The following is a 22,666-nucleotide window of genomic DNA, read 5'->3' on the forward strand; positions in this document are numbered from 1 at the left end:
TTCATGTGTCACTATCAGGTATTGGAACTATACCAGATATAGCTGATATCAATAAATTTGCAGGTAATGAATTAATTTTGAAAATTTATATAGTTCTTGGCATCACGACTCCAATGCCTGGCTGAAGTTATGGGAAGGACCTGTGGCACTGGAGCTGGGTGCATAGTTGCAACTGCCTTAGACTGCTGTTGTAGCCAAAGTACTACTGACATAACTGAAGCCCTCTGTTTCCAGAGTCGACAATCTTCAGACTCATGGATTTTCAAAACTCTTATTCGATGTAATTATTGTTGAGGAATTTAATAATTATTCCTCAAAAGAGTAATTCTTCATTAAGTCTTCAGTTTTGATGTCTACAATGGCTTATGCAGTGCCATAATTGTGGTTGCTAAGAACAAGTATTCTGTATCACAAAAGAGGCCAGAATGAAATATCATATGTCGAGTGTACTATTTAGTTACATAAAGAATTTTTCAGTTACATTTGTTTATTGGTTTTATTTTTGTCCTCTGTGTGAGGTGTTTGAGAAAAGTAATGAGAATGACAACATTGCAAGTGATCTGGCAATGCTGTGTTGTATTATTTGTGTAGACCAGTGAGTTCATCCCTTCCAACACTGCCAGAAGTACAACTCTGCACAGCTGTAACATGATTTTTGAGAGTGCCATCAATGAAGTTGTGTTTTTGTTATTTGTTATTAAAAAGGAACAGTGGAATTTAGAGCAATGTTATGCTATCAAGTGTTGTATTAAACGTGAGGAATTTGAAAAGTGGTAGCTGGCCTATGGGGAACAAACTTCTACAAAATTATATCCACCTCCTCTTTTTAAATGATTTATATATTGTATCTAATATTTATAATTTGGAACACTTCATTACAGATCAAATTGATCAATACTCTTTTAGGTCTACTTAATGAATGCTGACATCACTTATTGTGATATCATCACTTTTGTAACTATCTTCTAGATTCTTTCTGGGCTGGGATGAAGGAGGCATAGAGAAATTTACCAACATGCCGTTGTCAACCTAAATTGCACATATGCCGCATCCAGACAAACTCAGGCATATGAACGAAAGAAACAAAATTCTGCTCACATTAGGTGGTTTGAAACTAAATTTTTAACTAACAAGAAAACACTTGCTTCTGTCTACAGCCACATTCATTGATTAAAGAAAGACATGGGGAAACCCATGACTTGCCCCAAAGTGATATGTACACTGCACATTCTTCATCCCCCAGATATGGAAAAACACGAAAGGAGTCGGAGCTGACAAGGGCTTTTTAGGATAAATACTTCTGATAGACAGAGAGAGTGCAGCAGGCTGTTTCAACACTGCTCCATAGGGCATGGGGGGAGGGGGGGGGGGGGGCTTTGAGTGATAGCCAGGTTGCCCGCATCAGGCACAGATTAAATTAAGCTATCTGCTAGGCAACCCTATTCGCATGCATTCTGGACGTGTTTGAGCAACCTCTCCATTTCTGACTGGGGGCACTCAGTCAAGTCAGTACAATCACATTGACTATGATACTGATGCCTGCCTGCTAACATGTCAGCCATTTGCCTTTATGCCTAAAAACAAGAAAATTGGGAAAGCATAAACTTCCAAATTTATTTTACCCTGTTCAGAAGTAAAGTAGGTACAAAACTGAATCTTGAAAATAGCAAGAAATGCTAGAAATTACAAACTATGTTCAACCTAAAAAAAGCTTTTTATTACCTTTTATTTGTGGTGTGTGTGCTCATTTGAAACTTCCTAGCAGGTGAAAATGTGTCCTGGTAGCACCCTGTTGGATCACCTTAGAAGCCAGTCAGTGAACTGAGGTGTATTTCATGAAAGACTGAAGTATGCACAAGTTCCGCCCATTTATAAAAGTCAAGATAAGGGAGTGTCTTCTAATTAGAGATTTATCTCTTTCCTTCTTGTCATCTTAAAAATTTTTAGCATGATAGCTTATAACAGAATACTGTTCTGGGAATAACATTTTAACAAGGTTCAGTTTGGTTTCCATGAAAGCTTCTGTGCCAAGAAAGCAATATACGGTCTTACAAACCCAGTCTTGATATAACTAAACAGTAAAAATTACACAGTTGGTATTTTCTGTGACTATTTTGGCCTTGGTCCCCCTTCCCCTCCACCTCTGCTTAGGATTAGTACTTGACCCACTCCTGTTCTTGACTGATAGAAATGTTTTACCCGGGACATCGAAGTAGTCTTCAAAAACTTTGATGTTTGTTGGTGACCCAAGTATACTGATAAAGGTCGAGAATTTCACAAATACACCCATATCAGACACAGGCAAGATTAATGGAACAGGCTTACAACTGATTCGCAGCAAACAGCTAAACTCTTAATCTTTCAGTGACTAATACTATATCAAAAGGAAAATTCACTTGTGAAACCCTTAAAATTACAGGGTGGGCTTTTGGAAACATTTTTGTTTTTCTTGGGAAGGAAAGAGGAATAGATTGGGGGTCACTCAGACCATAGTTTGAGAGGGTTGAGGTTGACAGTAGGGTTGCCAGGTATTCTAACTGATAGTAAGAGAGATTCTGAAAATTACTAATAAATTGTGCAATGTAGGAGGTGACACTATACTATTATTGTTTTATAAAGTATTACAAGTTTTAGCTGTGATGAGTCCAATTGAATTTTTATTCTCACTTACTTAAAATATATGAAATACTTGAATGTGCAAATACAGTAATAAGTGTCTGCAATTTGATTTACACCCAGAAAGAAACTTATCATCTTTCACGTATTTCAAAAATTCTTTACATCTTAAATTGAAATTTGCTACAATTTGTATTTCTACTTGTGAGTTCAACAGAACTTCTGTTTCTCACATGAGTTTGTTATTTTGAAAACACACTTTCTGTATGGTCCTCAGATCTGGGATGCTGATAACTAAACAAAGAATTTTTGCAAATTCTGTTCTGTAACTACTTCCTTTGCATTTAGAATCACAAAACACAGATGCCTTCTCGCAAGTATTACCAGAAAGATCAACTTTTATCATTTAAAATTTCCCTGACACTATAGATCTCACCATTCAGTTCATTTTCATTTACATCAAATTCAAAATATTTTAAAACATCTTGTAGCTCACTGAAATAAATTTCTTTGATTAGGCAAGGAGGAAGAAGATAATTAATCTGCATATTCTCTGAAATATTGAAATAGTTAAATATGAATTTTCTGTTGTTTTTTAACACTTGTATCTAACAAATTCAAAACTTTGTATATCACAGTAACAAAATAATTATCATTCGTTCTCAGACATACTTTCTGATGTTACTTTACAACAGTGTAAGTATTCATTATATTTGTATTTGCTTTTTCTATGTGCTTTCAACTCTTGAGAAATATGTTGACAACGTGAGAAAGAATCTAAAGTAGGTCTGAAGAATCAAGTCCTTTCCAGATTCACTATCACTAAAATGCTTCTGTAAAATTCTACTGTAATCCTCAACCTTCTCATATAACTTGTAATGGCATCCCAATTAGATAAAATTCTATCCTCAGTAGGTGTGAGTGAAAGTCACCTGGTGGGCACATGCCTCAATATTTCTGACTATTCTAATTCTACTGATGTAAAAAAATAATCACAATTTCTCTCTGTGTTTAGATGAAGAAGGAAAGTGGCATATAATTTTAAGACAATTACTTCAACAACTAAATGTAATGAATTGCACTCATTTTTACAAGTATTGTGTGTATAGCAATTGGCACTGATTATGCTTATCATTTCTGGAGCTAAAACATTTTTCACTATTTTTTCTGACATTGTATGTCCACATGACATTTTTCCTACGAGTTTGATTATCAAACAACTCTCTTAAGTTTAGACCTGTTGAAGAAGGTAGAGATTTTGGTATTTTGTATTATCTCCCATTTCTTACTTTTATGACATGAATTAAAAAATATGTAATTACTACACCATTCCAAAGTATGATACCATGTTTAATTACAGTTTAATATAGAAATACCCTTGATGAAGTGGCCCAACAAAACAAAACTTTGCATTACACTTGGCCAAATATATTACATTATTAACTGCTAATTGCCTGCAGTAGATTCATGTTGTAGGAAGTCATTGTTTGCTCTGTGTGAGATATTCTTTTGGCTTTGTTTGTTTTCAATTTACACAGAACAATGTGCTTTGATTGTTTTCACTAGGCAAATCAAAATAATTTTCTTCCCAGTCTGAAAGATAAGAACACCTTAACGAGCTTCTTCATTGCTGGCGTTTAATGGTACTCATCATTACTTTCACTACCACACTTATATAACAACAGCCATACTGTAACTGTACAAGAGAAGAGAGAAGCACCCAGTGACACAGCCCTCACAAAAGAAAGTTTGAGGAACATAACCATTTCTGTATCTTCAACTTCTGGTCTGTAGTATAACAAAGTTTATAATTTAGTTCCATGTGGCAGTTGTAGAATCTATACCAGCATAAACTTACATAAATGCACATTTGAGTACATGCTTATAAAACTAATTTCATGTTTCCATTGGTGCTTATGTGATGCATAGTAGGTTCATTACTGTTTTGGAAAACAACTATGGTGCCAATTTACAGTTCCTGCTGTCAGTCAGAACATTTCGATAATCAAAGTTGAATCAGTGAAAATCGAAAAAAATATTCCACTTCAATGCACAGTATTATTGTATTAGAATGAAAAATGAGAGAAATGTAAGTCAAGAAACCGAAAAAAAGGCTAAAATACGTGAAAATGTGGGAAACATGGTAGACTTGGCAAACCTAGTTGAGAGTAGTCTCTCTGTGTTGCTCATCCAGGGGTGAGTGACCCGCCCTTTCTTTTTAATCTCCTCCCAAAGAAAGGAACTACTTTTACCTTTATTTGTGTCTATCAGCATTACTACACATTTTGCCATGTGAAGGTAAAGACTGGGCACTAATTCTCATAATTTATTAATAATGTGATATGAGGGATACAGCTGTATGTCATATTTACTTTAAACTGTGCACTATTGTTATTATCTGGAACATGTTAAATGAGGAAGAAAGATGTGTTTTTTCCTTAAGCTGATAGTTGTGCAGCATCAGTGATATAAATAAAACCTAGAGTGACTGTCAGGTAAATTTTAATAAAAATGCTTGATTTGAGTAATACAGACCTCTGCAAAATCTCGGAGATAGTCAAAATTTCCGATTTCTTCATATATTCTGGAGTAGCAGCAAATAATGACCTACTTTTATTTGCAGCACCACTTTCTCATCTGTTGGTAAGGGGGGGGGGGGGGAGGTTTGGACACAAAGAAACAGGCTTGCTTGCTTTTTTTTGGGATGGGGGAGGGGAGAGATAAAGTGATAGATGTATTGTGAACATCCTTTCTTTTAAGACAATCACGTCCTATGATATGATCATAACTGATTTTGGCTATGTTCAAATGATATTGGTCACAGAACATTGCCTATCAACTTCTGTCTCAGGATCTTGGGCTGATGCTGGTGTTTCACCAGCACAAGTGCCTGACATTATCAAAGTTTCATCCTTCCTTTGCTGGTGGCAGGCTGCAGGCAAGCCCATGGCCATTTGCTGCAGCACAGGAAACCAGGATCCTTTTATCTTGAAGCTTTCTTCTTTCTTATTGAAACTATCATCATGTTCATGAATTTCGATGGCTATCATGAACGAGAGGGCATGGTAGCTTTTCTACAGAGTAAGAATCTCCTTGTCAGCAAGTTTTCCTAAGTAGTTGGTCTCTTACAGTGCATGTTCTGCCACAGCCAATTTCTCCACCTGTACAAGTCTGCAGTACCTTTTTGTGCAGTGATCCTGAGAGCAAGCAGAGAACCACTGCAATAATGAACAAGAAAAAGTTTTCAGACTTTGGTGCGGTAGGTAAATATAGTACCTACCTGCAGGCTCAACTCTAGTCTGCCATTACCAGTGATGGGTGAAACTTTGACATTGCCAGCCACTGATGATGGTGGAGCATCAGAAAATGGTTAAAAAAGTTGGCCATTGTAATGTGTCAACAAGTGGTCACAGAAGCCTCAGTAATATGGGTCATTAGTGGCTTTTGATGAACAAGATGTTCGTTGTGTACATTCTGGATTTCCGTGTTTATGTCATCAACTTTTATTAGATATGGATAGTTAAATTGAGTATTATCTTTTATTTCCTCTTCTTCTGTAATGCAATACTACCTTGAACACTTTCAGATCCAAATAAAGTATCAACACGTACCTTAATGGAACTGGTACGCATAATAATGGAAAGAGTTTTGTATGGAGTTGCATATGCTCTACCAGCAGCTAAACTTTGTATTACAATTATTGAGGTAAGTTCAGGTGCATGTGTACTTATTTTTTATATCATGTGTGATATTTTGCATACAGAAACAACAGCTTAAAATAATGAAAATGCAAATGATTAGTATTTCAATAAAACAGCACAAAGTAGGTAGGAGCAACACCATTTTCATTTCTTATATATGGAATGGTTATTTTTGACATAAACATAAGCAGTTCTGGTCCACAATGGCTGTCTTCAAATGCAACCACATGAAAAATAAAAAGCTTATATTAAGACTCTAGAACAAGTAAAAATGTTTTTACTAGATCCTCTTGTGATTTAAATAATGTGCAACTAAAATACAGCAGCATTTGGTGAACATGCATTGTCAGACTAAAAATATTACTTAAAATCAGGCATTTATTTAGGTGCAAAAAGTGTCTGTTTCTTTGCACTCAATGTGTGCTTCTCTGAAACAAATCTTTACTTGTGAAAACCATAGAATATGTTAAATTTACAATAAAAGTTCAGTTAGCTACTTGTAAAGTAAAAAATAGACACAGATTGTTAAAGCAGTAAAACCATATTTAAAAACAGAGTAAGTTATTTATTATAAAAAGAATAATTGTCATGGTACATATTACTGAAGGCTGATTTTGCTGCTCTTCGGACTGCCAGATGTTTACACTGCCACCCACAAGCTCAGAGGAGACAGATGGACCAGATGACAAGGGTGGCATTCTGCTGCTGATTGTTAGAATTCTTCTTCTTCTGGCTGTGAAATGTTTACATTAGTAGGGCAGATGTTTGGAAGTTAAGGCAATGACACAATGTAGCACTATGTCCCAGAGAGGCCCATTCATTAGCTGGGAGCATATGAGGAGGAATCCAAAGTTTTCGGGACTGGTGCTGCCATCTGGAAAGTAGTAGTAGGTAGTAGTAATAGGAGGAGGTCTTTGCACCAGAAGGTGGCGATAGCTGCATATATGATGAGTTAGTGTGTGGAGTGGCATTCAGCTGGGAGGACATGTTGCATATCCACAGTTATTTCCGTAATACTCTTGTGTTTGTTGTGTGGCGATTTTATGATGGATCCACGAACCGAACAGCGTGTGTGTGTATCAAATTCAGTGTGAATCTTGGGAAAAGGACTATGGAGATCCTTGCAATGATTCAACAAGTTTTCAGGGGACAGATCATGAGCCATACGCATGTGTTTGAGTGGCAAGCTAGGTTTAGGGCCAGCCATACAGATGTCAAAGATGATGCTCACAATGGAAGGCCCATTAGCCGCACTACGCCAGACATTGTTGCCAAACTTCAACAATTGGTTCGTGCAGATCGACGTCGAACCATTCAAGACCTTGTGGATGAAGTGGGTATTGGTTATTGGACATGTTAATGAATGTTGACTGAAGAATTGGGCATGCATCGTGTCGCCGCAAAATTTGTGCCAAGGATATTGACTGCAGATCAGAAGGCACAACATGTTGAAGTGTGCGTGGACCTTTGTCAGACCGCATCTGATGATCCAACCTTCTTCTCACTGGTTACCACAGGCAACGAGAGCTTGATTTACAGTTACGACCCAGAGACTCTTCCCTGTGGAAGAGCCCGGGCTCTCCAAGACCCAAAAAAGCGAGACAGGTGAAGAGCATGATCATCATTTTCTTTGATATCAAGGGAATTGGGCACAAAAAATTCGTCTCACCCAACCAAACAGTGAATTCGCGTACTACTGTGACATTTTGCGATGGCTCTGTGAAAACATGCGGCGATGAGGGCCCAAACATTGGTGTCCAGGGAACTGGCTGCTGCATCATGACAATGTGCCCTGTCACACGTCCTTGCTCACTATGACCTTTTTGGCACCAGAGAGAGAGAGAGAGAGAGAGAGAGAGAGAGAGAGAGAGAGAAATGGTGGTTGTACCCCACCCTCTGTACTCACCAGATTTGGCACCCTGCGACTTCACGCTATTCCCAAAACTGAAACTCAGGTTGAAAGGCCATTGGTTCAATACTTTAGGGAGGATTCAAAAAGCATCGCTGGTGGTGATAAACACCCTTAAAGAACAGGACTTCCAGAAAATGTTTGAGCAGTGAAAGAAACGCTGGAACTGGTGTGTACATGCGGATGGGAACTACTTCAAGTGTGATGGTGACCATTAGTCCAAAGGTAAGATTTTCAACAGATGGCAGCACCATTCCCGAAAATTTTGGATAGCACCTCACATGTGGATGACACAGTGACTACCCCAACTGAATAGATTATCATAAATATTAAAATATGTATCTGTTGCAAACTCATTCTACTCAGAGGAGATTGACCAGTTCCTTCCGTTACACAACAAAAATATTCAGTTCTTTTAAAATATCTAAGTGTTAACTTTTTCAAATTTATGTAAAATTTGTAGTCTCCCATCATTGCTACCAATACCATGTCCCTGCTTTAGCATATGTGAGCCTAATGATGTTTCATTGCTGGTGTAGGTGTCCAACTTAACTGTTAGGTTTAGTTGATATAACCTTTTAACTCCTGATTCCCCATATATGTTATTCCAATGTGTAAAGTATGATAAACTCAGGTTTTTGTAGTACCTGATGTGTGGAAGGCAATTGTAACCCCATTTATGCAGAATACGTGCACAATTTTATGTGATATTTTGCCTATGTATTTCATAGTAGTGCAGCTGACTTTATTGGTTCCTGTCTGTATATGTGATTTATTTCTTTTTATATATATATATATATATATATATATATATATATATATATATATATATATATATGTCATTGCATTAATTGTTGGTGGATTATCTGAATGTTGTATTATTAAAGAATGAAGTTTGCCAATATTGCTAGTAACTCTTTTTATTGCTATTACTGGTTTCAGCAGATCTGTGCTGTCATTATTTGATCTGCACTGTCATCATTGGAACTTGTAACATTATTAGATGTACACACTCTTTACAGCAATACCAAATGACTTTCAGTGTTGTAAAAAGCACGTACACTAATAATGTTAAAAGTTCCAGTGAGGACAGTCCAGACCTATTGAAACTGGTAACAGCAATGAGACTGCTATATATTTTAGTTTCAGCCAAAAGGCCTCCTTCAGAAGTAGAACACACACACACACAAAATCACAACTCGCACAGATGACTGCTGTCTCTGGCTGCTGTGACTGGACTCAACCCTGAACTTCCAATTCTTTTTAATTTTGTTATATCAGGTGTTCACTATATCAGACTCCCACTCATTTGCTCAGGCAAACTCTTAATATACGAATTTCTATATTCGCTTTTGGTTAACATGATGGAAGTCATATTATTCTATGTATTGTAGGAGCACAAGTATGCATGTTTCTGATGTAGGTGATGATTGGAATGAGCATTGATAATCGCGTACATACATGCCTGTCTCCTATATGTGTGAAATGTGTGCCTGCCATTTTTGTTACAAGTTGTAATATCTAAAAATTTATCTTTCCGTCTGTTTCATGTTCTGTCATGAATTTGGTCTTGGAATGCAAACTGCTCAATTTTTAGCCAAATTCTCGATTTGCATTTTGTTCCCTCTGTTAAAAAAATTGTAGCTGGTTAATAAAAAGTCTGCTATGGTTCTCACTCCACAGTTTCCCACACTGAGTCCATCGCCATGCCTGTAACATTTATTGACAAACATAAAATAATTATATGACAGAACAGTAAATGTTGTAATTGCAGCTTTGCCAAGGCATGTGTTACATATGGAATTATATAATTGTGTCTAAGGCCTCTTCAGTGGATATCTTTGTACACACGTTCTCAGTATCCACAGAGCTCTATTTTACCACTTTACTAATAGCTGATGGGATTTTCGTTGTAGATTTGATACTTTATGGTTTTCACAATTGAGTGTGTTCACCAATGCTGCCCATAGGTATGATCTACATGCTTGAAGTGGTGTAAAATGCCTGGACATTTATAAGTTGAGACAAATGCCCAACATTCATAAGTTCCCGGGCATTTATGCATTTTAAAGATTAATTTATAAGAATTTTAAATTAATCTTTATTATTGGAAAATCTGCTTCTTTAGTGGTTGGGTAATGAAGTTGAAAAAGTTGCTTGAAAATTAGGGAAGAGTTATTAGGGAAATAAATTGGAATGTAAACATGACTTTTTACATCTTAAATGAAGTCAGTTCTCGGGGTAGTACACAATTAAAAAAAAAGAAAAGAAAGAAAGAAAACAAAATTCAAGTTTAAAAGTAATTTTTGAAATAAAGTCTAGTTTATATTAGGCAGATAACCTATGTATTTTTACTTCTGCTATACTACTGTAAAGAAATTAGAGCAAAAAAGTTTATTCATAATGTTTTTAATTATGTATGTCTCCAGTGCCGATTCCGAGAATCACCAATTCTATAGGAATTGACTAGTATCGGAATCGAACAATTCTAGCCTCATGGGCATTGATTCCTTGTTAATAAATCTTTTTTATGTTAGCATCCTCATTTTACCTTCACAGCAGTGTAGTCATATGAAAGTAGATAAACAAAGCAGAATAGAAAACTACAGTCTATCTCAAATGTCACTCACTGCAGCTGACAATAAAGCATTGTTGTTTTTTCACTGAAAACCATTTAACATTTAAGAATACATTTATTATCAAGAAACGCATGCTGGCTGTTTAATACATTCAGTAATAATTTTGTTATCAACAATCATTCTTTAGCAATATTCAGAGATTTGACACAGAGATGATAAGCAGCTGTTATTGACACATGCCCTTCTTTGGTACAGCAAGTTGGAATGCCAGGTCTTTTATTCACAGTAATAAAGGCAATGAATAACATACATAGGTTTCAGTGTAAACATCTCCTAACTTTTAATATCAGGAAGTATCATTCCATCCCATATTTTAATTGGTATGCTATACACTCCAACAGTAAAAACTTTAAAAAGTACTTTTTGTTGTAAGTGCACAGAATCTGGACATTTAAAGCTTTGGGCAAATGCCCATTTATAAATGTCCTGCCCACTGAACACTCGCCCAACCCACATCACTGTCTACATGTATTTTACTTGCTTATTACTTAACTTACAAATAGACCTAGTTAAGATGTTTTTACTTTTTTTAAGATCTTAATAAAAGCTTTCAAGTTTTTCCTGTTATACTGCCTAAAGAGAGCCATTGTGGGCCAAAACCAGTTACGATTGTACCAGAAAAAGTGATTGACTTGTTATAAAGTTTTGTTAATTTTTGATACAGTCACTAATCTTCTTAAATGGAATGTTATTTTTTCCCCAATAGCATTTGAATGTTTACTGTGAAAATATTGTGCTATACCTTGTGTAAGGAGATGCATCTATCAGGATGTATCTGAATCTGACAGCAGGAGGATCACGGCCTTTCAAAATCACCATTTACTTTTATCCTTCTACAATATTGCTGCTAGTATTGGTCGAGATCTCACGACTGTCATATGAATATAGAATATATGGGTTCAGGATGGCCATTTTCAACATCTTGCCAGATCTCAGTGGCTGCATGTGGCTTGTACCCAATATGGCAGATATATTACTCATTCAGCCATTCAAGATCATACAGACTCGTTACGTACCTTGAGTCAGAAAGTGGGTTTGTAGGAGCGCAGTATCAACGCAGACAGTGAGATGATGTCTGTAGGATTATAGACTGGTCAGCATGGCAAGTGTTGTTGTGGTATCCCTTGAAATGGCAACAAGGTAGACCAGCAGTGGTGTTTCCATTGCCATCATGATGGGTGTACCCATGCGTGGAGCTGTCAGGAAAATGAATGTTGCTGATTGCATTTGTCATCGCCGTGAGGACCAAGCATGTATGCAATTGTATGGGGCGTCATGGGTACACATCAGGATCATCTCTGGTTTGGGTAGCCTATAATTTGGACAACAGCCATTATATTTCTGACATGTTAAGATCTGTGCCTGTGCCTTATCTTTGAGTTCTCTGTTGTGTTACCTTTCAACAACATAATGCAAGACTGTATGTTATCCGTGCTTTCCTGACCTACCAGGATATGGAGGATATTTGATTAATGCCCTGGCCAGCATATCCTCCAGGCCTCTCACTCATTGAAAACACGTAATAACAGGTTGCTGAGAGATGGGTATTCCACCACTTCCAGCCACTATGTTTGATCAAGAGTTGAAAAAGCGTGGATTGAAGTACCCTATCTGTTATCAGAGGTCAGTTTGCACGATGCCCAGCTAGGCTAGAGCCATTGTTGCACAGGAGGTAGCAGCTACTGTTTACTATATTTTGTACCCTGTATTCCCGCAACTCACCCAAAAATTTAATCCTGAATTCTTCTTGCTATGCTGAACAGTTTATATACTACAAGTAAAATTTCATTATTTCTATTCTTCCTGATGTCATTTTTATAGCGAGAAGTATGTTTTATAAGACTTTGCATCAGCACACCCAGAAGGATTTTAATGGTATACACTTCACTGACAAATACTTGTCACATTGTGGAGTGGCTGCCACTTTTCACATGCACCATTCAGAGTATTTTTTTAACTATGATTATCAACCTTCCAATTTATTTCTGGGGCTAGTGTACAATATATTTGGAAAGTCACTCACTTTTTTAGTGTGCATAGAGTGACAGCAGTAGACTGAGAGACAGTTGGGGGGGGGATATTAGTTTCAAACCCAGCATTCTCAATGATTATGTCACAGATGCAAAAAAGAAAAAAAATACCTAGTACGTACTTCCCATCAGCTTTGAGAGTATTCATCCGTTTGTCACAATTCTTTGGATCAGTGAGAATGCATATTATTATCTATTTTTGAAGTAAACTCTGGTTGTATAATGTGACATGCAGTTAAGATATGGAGACCGCTGACTTTGAAACAATACTCGGAAATTGTTGACTGTGACAGAATGAGATAGGGAGACTGCTAATTTTGATGTAATGAGAAATGAAAAAATTCTGTTTTAATCCAGGATATTATTTTATGAGTCTGTTTTATATTGTTGAAAATAGTGCAAACACTTTCACAGTTCACATAAATACTGAGTAATTCAAGAAACTAATTTAAAAATCATTATTTTACCCTGTTTCTCCTCTCCCCCTTTAAATGTGCCAAGCTATTTCTTCTTCCACTACACATTCAAGCACTGGATCATTATTGAAGATAGAAACTGCAGGTGATGATAGTTCTATTTTTGACAACACCTCTTTGTGGTACTGTAAATCTTCATGCTGTCTCCATTGCTCTCCAAATTGTCTTCCTACCAAGTTTGAATGTCTTTCAGTTTTACTGATGCCACTTTGTGGTAAGTACCTAGTGGTACATATGATCCCTGTGTCAATATTGGCAACAGACCCCTTTCTGCACCTAATGCGTTTTCAACAATCTAAGTTACTCTTGTAGAACTGTCAGGGTATGTACGACCTGGGACAACTGCGAGGTCTGGGAAAAATGTGGGAGTTTTTTCATCTGGGAAAAACCAGGGAATTTTTAAGAATTCCAGGAATTTTTCATTGTTTTAGTTTTCAGTTAAATTTGTGTAATTTTGACTGGTAAGAACAAATACTCTAGCAACAGGATATTACTGTATCCCACTACTACAGAACAACACTGCAGCCATAAAACATGAATGAGCAACAAAAAAAAGTAAACAAAAATATAACGAAGTTGCAAAGGAAATGTGCCATGTACAACACAGTGCTCATACAAGTATCTGTCAACAGCAAAATGTGTAAAAGACTTTAGGATGACTATGCAATGCTTCATAGCAACAAATTGCCCCTGATGAGTGTGACATCACAACTGTTTACATTAGATTATTTGAGTTTTTGCCTACGGAAGTGTGGCTGTTAGCTGAATAAGCAGTAGCAGCAAGCAGCCAAATGCTACCTGGAAAAATTTTACTGGCGTGCCCAAGCTCCCAGATTCACACATGCGCAACAGGCCCAGGTCTAGGGGTTAGTGGGGGTGGGGGAGGAGGGGGGGTGGGGCAAAACGGGATATCTGCCCCTTGTGGCAATTTTGGGGGAATGGGGGCCCAATTCAAATTCTTGAGAGAAAAACCTTGGTGGCCTATCGATTATTCATATGATTTTGAAATGGATCCCTGCTGCTTTTTGAACATTTTGAACACATTCTAAGTTGATTTCTGAATGAATCATAAGTTGATTTTTGAATGTGTGCTGCATAGTGTATGTGATGTCTCTGCCAGGGGAATTGCCGTTGCATCTAGATATAAACTTTCCTGGATACAAAAGGGGACAGGGCTATACGAGCTGAGCAGAATAAAGCCGAATGGGTGAATGCCAATTGCTGTTTGTTTATGTGGTTGGCAGATTGCGAATGATCAGCTTTGTTATAATTACTAGTGAAATCCATAGGTTCAGAGTACCAGAATGGAAATAAACGACCAACAGAAACAACAGGTAAGAAAGATTACATATTATCTTCTCAGTGTGTTCAAGAAAATGAAATTTTGACAAATTTTTGGCCAGAATGCTACACTAGTAAGGGCCAGTTGTACAGTCCCCATCTATCAGCCGGTTAAGTTCTATTCTAGGAGCAGCATGGAAAACCCATTGTACAAACACATAATAATGCCTAACTGGAGAATAAACATGTGATAACTAAACCAGTGGTTGTGGTAGGGTTAGTGAAGTCAACTGGAGAATATATTTTGACACTGAAAGGAATGGTTATAGAATTGGTGATGACAATATTGTCTGTTAGAACAAGGAAGGAGAAGAAATGCAGTCATCACACAAAATTATGAAAGGGTATGATGATTCCACATTTATATAAAAATTTCTTACTACTACTTTTTGATCTCATGCTTGAGAAGCTCAAGCATACGAATGAAATGTGAAACTATTTCCTAACACAAAGATTTTTACTTGTAATAGGCCTAATAGACATCTGATATTGTTACTTCGTGAATTATATTGTCACATAAAACAAGGTGTAGTTAGATTAATGACGAACACTCACTTCACTTAACAAAGGTTTATTCAGCACTTGCACATACAAGAGCGTGGAGCAAACTGCCTCTGGCCAGAACACGCACAGTATATATACAGTAGCAGAACCTTCTAGTACACTGAGTCTTGACATTTGTGGATACTTCTTGAATGTACTCAAACTGAATATAGAAATTAAAATTTTACAGTTCAGGTGAGTTTTGAACTCACAACCCTCCATGCAACAGTCTAGTATCATTACCACTACACTACAGTGACTGTGCTACTCAGATTCTTCTGCAACATTGCTCCCTCCTTAGGAGAACAGTGTCTTGGTGTTACGTCCTCCTAGTCCACGAACAAGTCATTGGTCCTGCACACTCCGATTCTCGATGACTGATGTTTGCCCTGGCAGTGATCTCCTTAGAACTTCCCTTGCCACTATGCTTTTTGTCACCTTTCCACTTGTTGCCTGTCACTGGAGCTTTGTATTTACCCTGGGTTGCAGGATCCTTATAGGGCTTCTTTCAAAGGACATGGACCGTATCTCTGATCTTTCATTGTCTTGTGTCAGGGTCAAAATCTTCAACTTCATAAGTAAAATCTTACAACCTTATAAGGTCCAACATTGTGCCTGAGGAGCTTTTTACAGAGACCAACCTTCCGAACAGGAGTGAAGATCCAGCCGAGATCACCAGGCTGGTGGACAAGAGGGCAGCTGCTCGTGTAATACCTTCGGTGATCATATTCTTGAGCCAGCAGCATGCGGAGTTGAGCTAACTGCTGAGCTTCCTCAGCTCTGGTTTACACCTGGCCAGATGTAGTCATCGTCCATGTCATCAGGATGTAACGGAAACACAGTGTCCATCGTCGTCATCGCCTCACGCCCGAGCACCAGGAAAAATGGCATAAACCCTGTGGTGTCTTGTTTGGCGGTGTTGTAGGCAAATGTCACGAAAGGTAGCACCTCATCCCAGATGCTCTGCTCAACATTGATGAACATTGATAGCATGTTGGCCAAGGTCTTATTAAGGCGTTCAGTAAGCCCGTTAGTTTGCAGATGGTAGGCAGTCGTCATGTGATAGTAATGTTGCACCGAAGGTTTATCTCTGTCACAAGATTTGGTTGAAAAACTTTCCCCTCAATCCATAATTAACAACGTTGGGGTACTGTGTTTAAATACAGTGTCTTCTACAATGAATTTGGCTACCTTGAATGCTTCGGCTGTTTTCATGGCTTTTGTAATGGAATAGCGTGTCAGGTAATCAGTGCAAACAATCCATCTATTGCCACTAGCAGATGTTGGAAATCGTCCAAGGAAGTCAATCCCAACATGCTGGAAAGGTGTTTTGGCTGGTGGAATTGGTATGAGTCTGCCAGGTGGCTTCTGAGGAATTGCCTTTCTCCTCTGGCACTCTCGACAGTGCGACACAGTGACAAACACTGCTAAATAAACCTGGCCAGAAAAATCTCTTGGGGATCCTATTGTATGTCTTAATAAATCCTTAATATCCGGCCTCAGGTGTGTTGTAGAATTCCTGTAGAACATCTAAGCGCATGCATTTAGGAATCACTGGTAGCCACGTCGTTCCAAATGGATCAAAGTTTTTCTTGCAAAGTAATCCATTAACTACCTTAAATTGTCCTTTCACATCCTCCGACCGATTTAAGGCAAGCATAATTCGAGATATCTTGGCATCCTCCTCCTGCTCAGCAGAGATATCCTGGAGTGCAGTGGGACAGTCACTATCTTCATCATCCAGGAAGATGCGCATCCGAGTGTGTGGAGACTGTGTGTGCTGGATAAAGTGATCATTCCTGCAGTCAGCGCTAGAAAGGTAACTGTCATGTGTTATTCCATGCATCAACCCAAGGATCTTGTAGTGGAATGTAAGAGAAGCATACAACTGAAGAATAACTTGGTCATCCCAGCCTCTGTCATCTCATTTAAGAATGGATTCGGTGAACTGTAGATAGTTAACTGTCACCGAGAACCGCAGATCCTTCCAAGATGCATGTGCATAGCAAACAGAGAGCAATTAATTGTTGAACAGCTAAGCCTCATAGGGAACTACCATGCCGAGTCTGTGGGTGAAATTAGCGCTACCATTACGAGACAAGATCTTCTAGCTCAACTATCACCAGATCTCACTAAGGAACAACAGAAGAAGCTACTTGCCATTCTTCAAGAGTTCTCTGAATACTTCAATCCACAGGTGAAGAGCAAATTAGACAAATCAATGGTGAAGCACTGGATTAGCACTAGAGACCATCAACCAATAAGCCAGAGAGCATACTGTGTGTCAGCAATGGAATGTCGTATAATTCGCGACAAGGTAGAGAAAATGAAGAAGAATGACATAATTCAGCTTTCGCAGAGCCTATGGTCATCACCAGTGGTTCTAGTCAGGAAGAAGGATGGCATTTAGTGCTTTTGTGTTGATTACAGGAAGCTTAATAAGGTAACTAAAAAGGACGTTTACCCCCTTCCACGAATTGATGATACACTAGATTGTCTAAATGGGGCTCAGTTTTTCTCAACCATGGACATGTACTCGAGATACTGGCAAATCGAAGTAGATGAGGCTGATCGTGAGGGCCTGTATGAGTTTTAGGTAATGCCGTTTGTTTGTGTAATGCACCAGCATCTTTGAACGGATGGTGGATAATCTTGTAAGTCACCTGAAGTGGATGATATGTCTTTGTTACTTAGATGACATTATAGTGTTCTCAGAGGCATTTGATGAACACATAAAAAGACTGAGGGCTATTCTTAGGTGTCTCCAATAAGGCGGACTGAAACTTAATCCAAGAAAGTGTCTCTTTGGTGCAAAAGAAATCAAAGTACTCTGGCACCTTGTGTCAAATGAAGGTTTGCCGTCAGACCCAGAAAAGCTGAGATCTATAACGGAATTTCCTATCCCTAAAAGTATTAGAGATGTGAGAAGCATCCTTGGATTATGTTTTTATTACCGTCGTTTTATCAAAGACTTTTTTATCAAAGCAAGGCCACTCCAAGAGTTGTTAAAAGCCGATGCTAAATTTATCTAAGGTGGTGCTCAACAAGATTCTTTTGATGTGCTCCGCAAAGCTCTGATGACTGACCCTGTACTTGGTCTGTATGATGAGAGAGCACCTACAGAACTACACACATATGCCACTGGGTATGGGATCGGTGCTGTTCTGGTACAAATTTCGGATGGAAAAGAGATGGTTCTAGCCTATGCTTCTAGAACACTTACAAAAACCAAGAGAAACTATTCGACTACAGAAAGAGAATGTATTGCTGTGATCTGAGCCGTGTGCAAATTTTGACAGTATCTCTATGGAAGGCCATTCACAGTTGTTACAGACCATCATTCACTTTGTTGGTTGACAGGTCTCAAGGATCCAACAGGACGACTCGCCAGGTGGAGTCTAGCATAATCTTTGAGCGACCACAGTCTATAATTGCCTGAGAAGCTGTCAAAAAGTCCCATCCGAGAATGACGTCATGACTACACTCTTGTAAGACAATGAATTCTAAGGGCTGTGTATGGCCACTGATATCCACACAAATGACGCATCTTCCCATAGGTTTTATATATTTCCCATTAGCCACCTTCAGCAGAGATGTTTTGTTTCTGCAACTGGCAATGGTACTTCCCCGAAATGACTGAATATGATGCTCCAGAGTCCACAAGAGCTTGGGCTGGTTGACCATTCATGAGGATATCAACGTAGTTTCCTATCATACTTGTAGTGATCGATGGTGGAGGATTTTTCTCTTCAGCAGTGTCATCTCCAAGGAAGGTCGCACCCTTTAGTTTTTCAGGTTGCAGCAGCTAGGTGATCGGTTCGAGCTTCTAAACGGTGATGGAGATCTTGATCAGTGTGTTGGGGAGCATCCTCTCCAGTGGCTAGCTTGCGGCAGTGGTGACCTACGTCATCCTGCACCCACAGCTTCTTGTTCATCTTTGTCGTCCCAGAGTTGGCACCGACTACGATTGGTCTGCTGTCTTCTGGCGCAGGCATCATCATATATCTGCCACCTTTCTCAACAATAGTGCACCACATGTCCCGGTCGTCCGCAGTGGAAACAGCTGGTTGGTTATCCTGGGTCCTCCAGACGTCAGTCTTCCTTGGTGCCCAAACAGGTTTCTCATGTGGCGTCGTAGGAACGTAACTTTGCCTGCGTCTCAACTATTTCACCATTTTAAATGGAAATGAAGGACGAGAGATTGGGTTCAGTGTTTGTTCCACTCCCTCCCTTATAGCCTCTTGAAACATCTTGGTTTTTTGCTCGCCATGCAATCCAAGTGCCTTCTGAACTTCCTCTCTCACTACCTGACGAACACTTGTGAAATCTGTTTCTTCCTTTATCACAGACATCGATACAATGTTTGGAAGCCATTCAAACTTCTTGTGTGTAATTCTTTTTTGATGCATTGTCTCCATATGCTGGCGCCATTTTATGAAGTCGGCTGCTCTCAAAACCTCCTTCAGGAGTAGGGCTGATACATGTCCTCAGCAACACCCTTCATGAGATGTGCAACCTTATCTTCTTCCTTCATTCTAGGATCCACTATTTTACACAGCTCCAAGATGTCTTGAATGTAGGATGCTGTAGTTTCTCGTGGACTCTGTGCCCTGTACTTTAATTTATCTTCAGCCTTGCACTTCTGTCGTTGTGTCATCTGGAATACTTCCCAGCTTGTGAACTTCCCCTCATTGTTCTCATACCGTTGCTTTGCAGTGCCCATCAAGTAGAAAAATACATTAGCCAAACACACGATGTCATCCCATTTGTTAAATTTGGCTATACGTTCATATAGCTTCAGCCACTTGCTTGGATCTTGGGCATTGTCACCAGAGAACCTGGAAGGGTGTCTCGTTTGGTGGCACACAGTTGCTGTCATTGTAATGTCCTCTTCTTCTTCTGTCTCCGATAGATTGCGATCTGTTGACTATGGTTCGAACTAGGGTTTCTCCCCATGTAAAAGGCGGCTCTGTCATGGCCTGATGGGAGCCACTGTGTTGTCGATAATGTGCGCTATCTCGAGTCCCAATACCAAGCAACTCTACCAGACTAATGTCATGTAGTCACATAGAAGAAGATGTAATTAGATGAATGACGAACACTAACTTCCCTTCATGAAAGTTTATTCAGCACTTGCACATACAGGAGCGCGGAGCGAACTGCCTCCAGTCAGAACACATATGGTATATATACAGTTACAGAACATTACAGTACAATGATTCGTGACATTTGTGGATACTTCTTGAATGTACTCGAACCGAATATAGAAATTAAAATTTTACAGCTCAGGTGAGTTTTTGACTCATATTATTTGTATTAACGTCTTTTTCAGTATTAGAAAATGACATTTCGTTTTTTCATGTAGCAAAACATATGACGAACTTTGATGAGGTAATAGATTCTTTTGCAGAAAGGAAAGCACACCATGTAAAACTGTAGCAAGATGAGAGAGAAGACAATGCTAGGACTTAAGGATTGAAGAAATGTCTACTGTCTTCCTCGTCTCTTGTCGTTACTGGTTTTATGTATCCTATATTTCATTTTATGTCACACAAAACTGCAAGTTATCAACTAATTGGCAATAAAGAGTCAGATTTTTTTGAAGAGTTCTTATTTTCCCATTACAAGTGATCCCATCCTGTATTAATTGTGAGTTTTTTAAGAGGAGCGGACTGTCAAACCGGCTGACTGGGAGCAAGAGGGGCACCACAGGACACTTTAATTTCCACTGTCCTGAATATAGCTTGATGGCAGAGTGAAATACAGTGATGTGTAGTTGAAGAATGCTGTGTGAAGAGGCATGGCACTGCACCCTGGCACACTGAAGACTAAATCATGTGCCTTACATTTGCTTGAACACATGTTTTACGTATCAGACTCTTCAGAGAGATGTGCAGTACAAAATGAATATATTTTTGAAAAATAGACTCCACGTGACCAGTGTTCACATTTACTGATTTTGCTGGTTCCTCTTTATTTACAGTTCGCATGTCAAATGAAAACAAAAGGGGTTTCTGTGGCCAGGCGCTATCAAGCAAATTAAAACACACTCACATAATTATGGAAGGCTAAAATATATTACTAGTTTCAGATTGTGTTTTATTTCCACCTTTCTGACAGTCAAGCATTAGTCACCTTGCAGAAAATTGGAAGTTATTTTTGTCGGTTTGCTAAAGAAATTTGGCTTTTATTAATCTTTTCCACTCAGGCAGTCAATTTGTTTGAAATGAAGTGTTTGATTCCACTCTATTGACTAGTTTCAACTGTTCACTGCATTTTGAGTGCACATTTTCATCTTCTAGCATGTGTGCCATTCCACCATAATGAATAACCAAACATGAGATAATACAGTACTGGTACTTCAAGAAAATTTACATCCAAATCTGCATGTAAAAGTGTGCACTGTAAACCAAGTTGTGGATTTTAGTATGGTTCACGAATTTCTGGTTCTCTTGAAGTATTCTCTGATGTCTTGTTTTTTTTGTGACATAATGTAAGCTCTTTTAATGTTTTAAACATTTGAATATACGAGCATCCTGCATCATCATAGCTGTGCAAGCACGGTGTCACCTGACAACTGCTGAAACGGATCTATTTCTAACAGGTCACAGGAAAATATTGCAAATGGTGGTTTGAAAAGCATTACTTTCAAAGTAAATTTCCTTTTACTCAAGATGAACTGTGTATGAGAATGGACGCTGAATTTCTTAAATCACAGAGCTTTTGACTCTTGTTTGAAAATCAGCTCTTTGAGGATGACTATTTCAAAGAATTTCGAGCCCAGAAGATCAGACATTTGTGTTGTTAGTAAAAATTTTACTGACACATTTGTATGATGTATTTTAAAGTGTAAAGCACTCAAAAAAGCACAACATTATATGTGAAACTTAGCTTCTTTTGCAGCTTATTAATCTTAGAGCCCAATATACGAGGGTTATTCCAAAAGTAAGGTCCGATCGGTCGCGAAATGGAAACGACTATGAAAATCCGATAAAGCTTTGCACAGATGTGTTGGGTAGTGTCTCTAGTATAACCCCAGTTAGCATCACGTCGCTCTTCTCATTTCTGAGCTCGCAGTGAGTGCGTAAAGATGTCTAGAAAATAGTGTCTGCCGCCAAGTACGAGGGCCTGGTGAGAAATTTCGCCTGAAGCTATGCAGCCAACATTACATAACTGTCATGCTGTTTCGTCTTCACGACAATTCTCAGCCGCATTCTGCAGGGGCAATGAAGATGCTCCTGCATCGTTTTCAAATGGAAATGTTAGATTTCCCACAATACAGTCCGCAATTGTCTCCCCCTGAGTTTCATCTCTGGTCACATGAACCGCTGTCTTTGAAGACAACATTTTGACACAGACAACGAGGTGTAGGCCAGCGTGGAGAATTGGCGGAAAGCACTGGCGGCTGCCT

General features: G+C 38.6%; 1 protein-coding gene across 2 annotated transcripts in view; it reads left to right on the plus strand.

Moving 5' to 3' along the window:
• LOC124709133 overlaps positions 1–22,666 on the plus strand; it is a 490,737-nt gene that overhangs the window by 426,461 nt on the left and 41,610 nt on the right. For both annotated transcript variants that reach the window (XM_047240800.1, XM_047240809.1), the window contains one exon: positions 6,203–6,321. In XM_047240800.1, the coding sequence (XP_047096756.1) occupies positions 6,203–6,321 (119 nt within the window). The remainder of the gene's footprint in view (positions 1–6,202; positions 6,322–22,666) is intronic.

This window comes from Schistocerca piceifrons, chromosome 1 (assembly GCF_021461385.2).
Source record: "Schistocerca piceifrons isolate TAMUIC-IGC-003096 chromosome 1, iqSchPice1.1, whole genome shotgun sequence".
NCBI classification, from domain to species: domain Eukaryota; kingdom Metazoa; phylum Arthropoda; class Insecta; order Orthoptera; family Acrididae; genus Schistocerca; species Schistocerca piceifrons.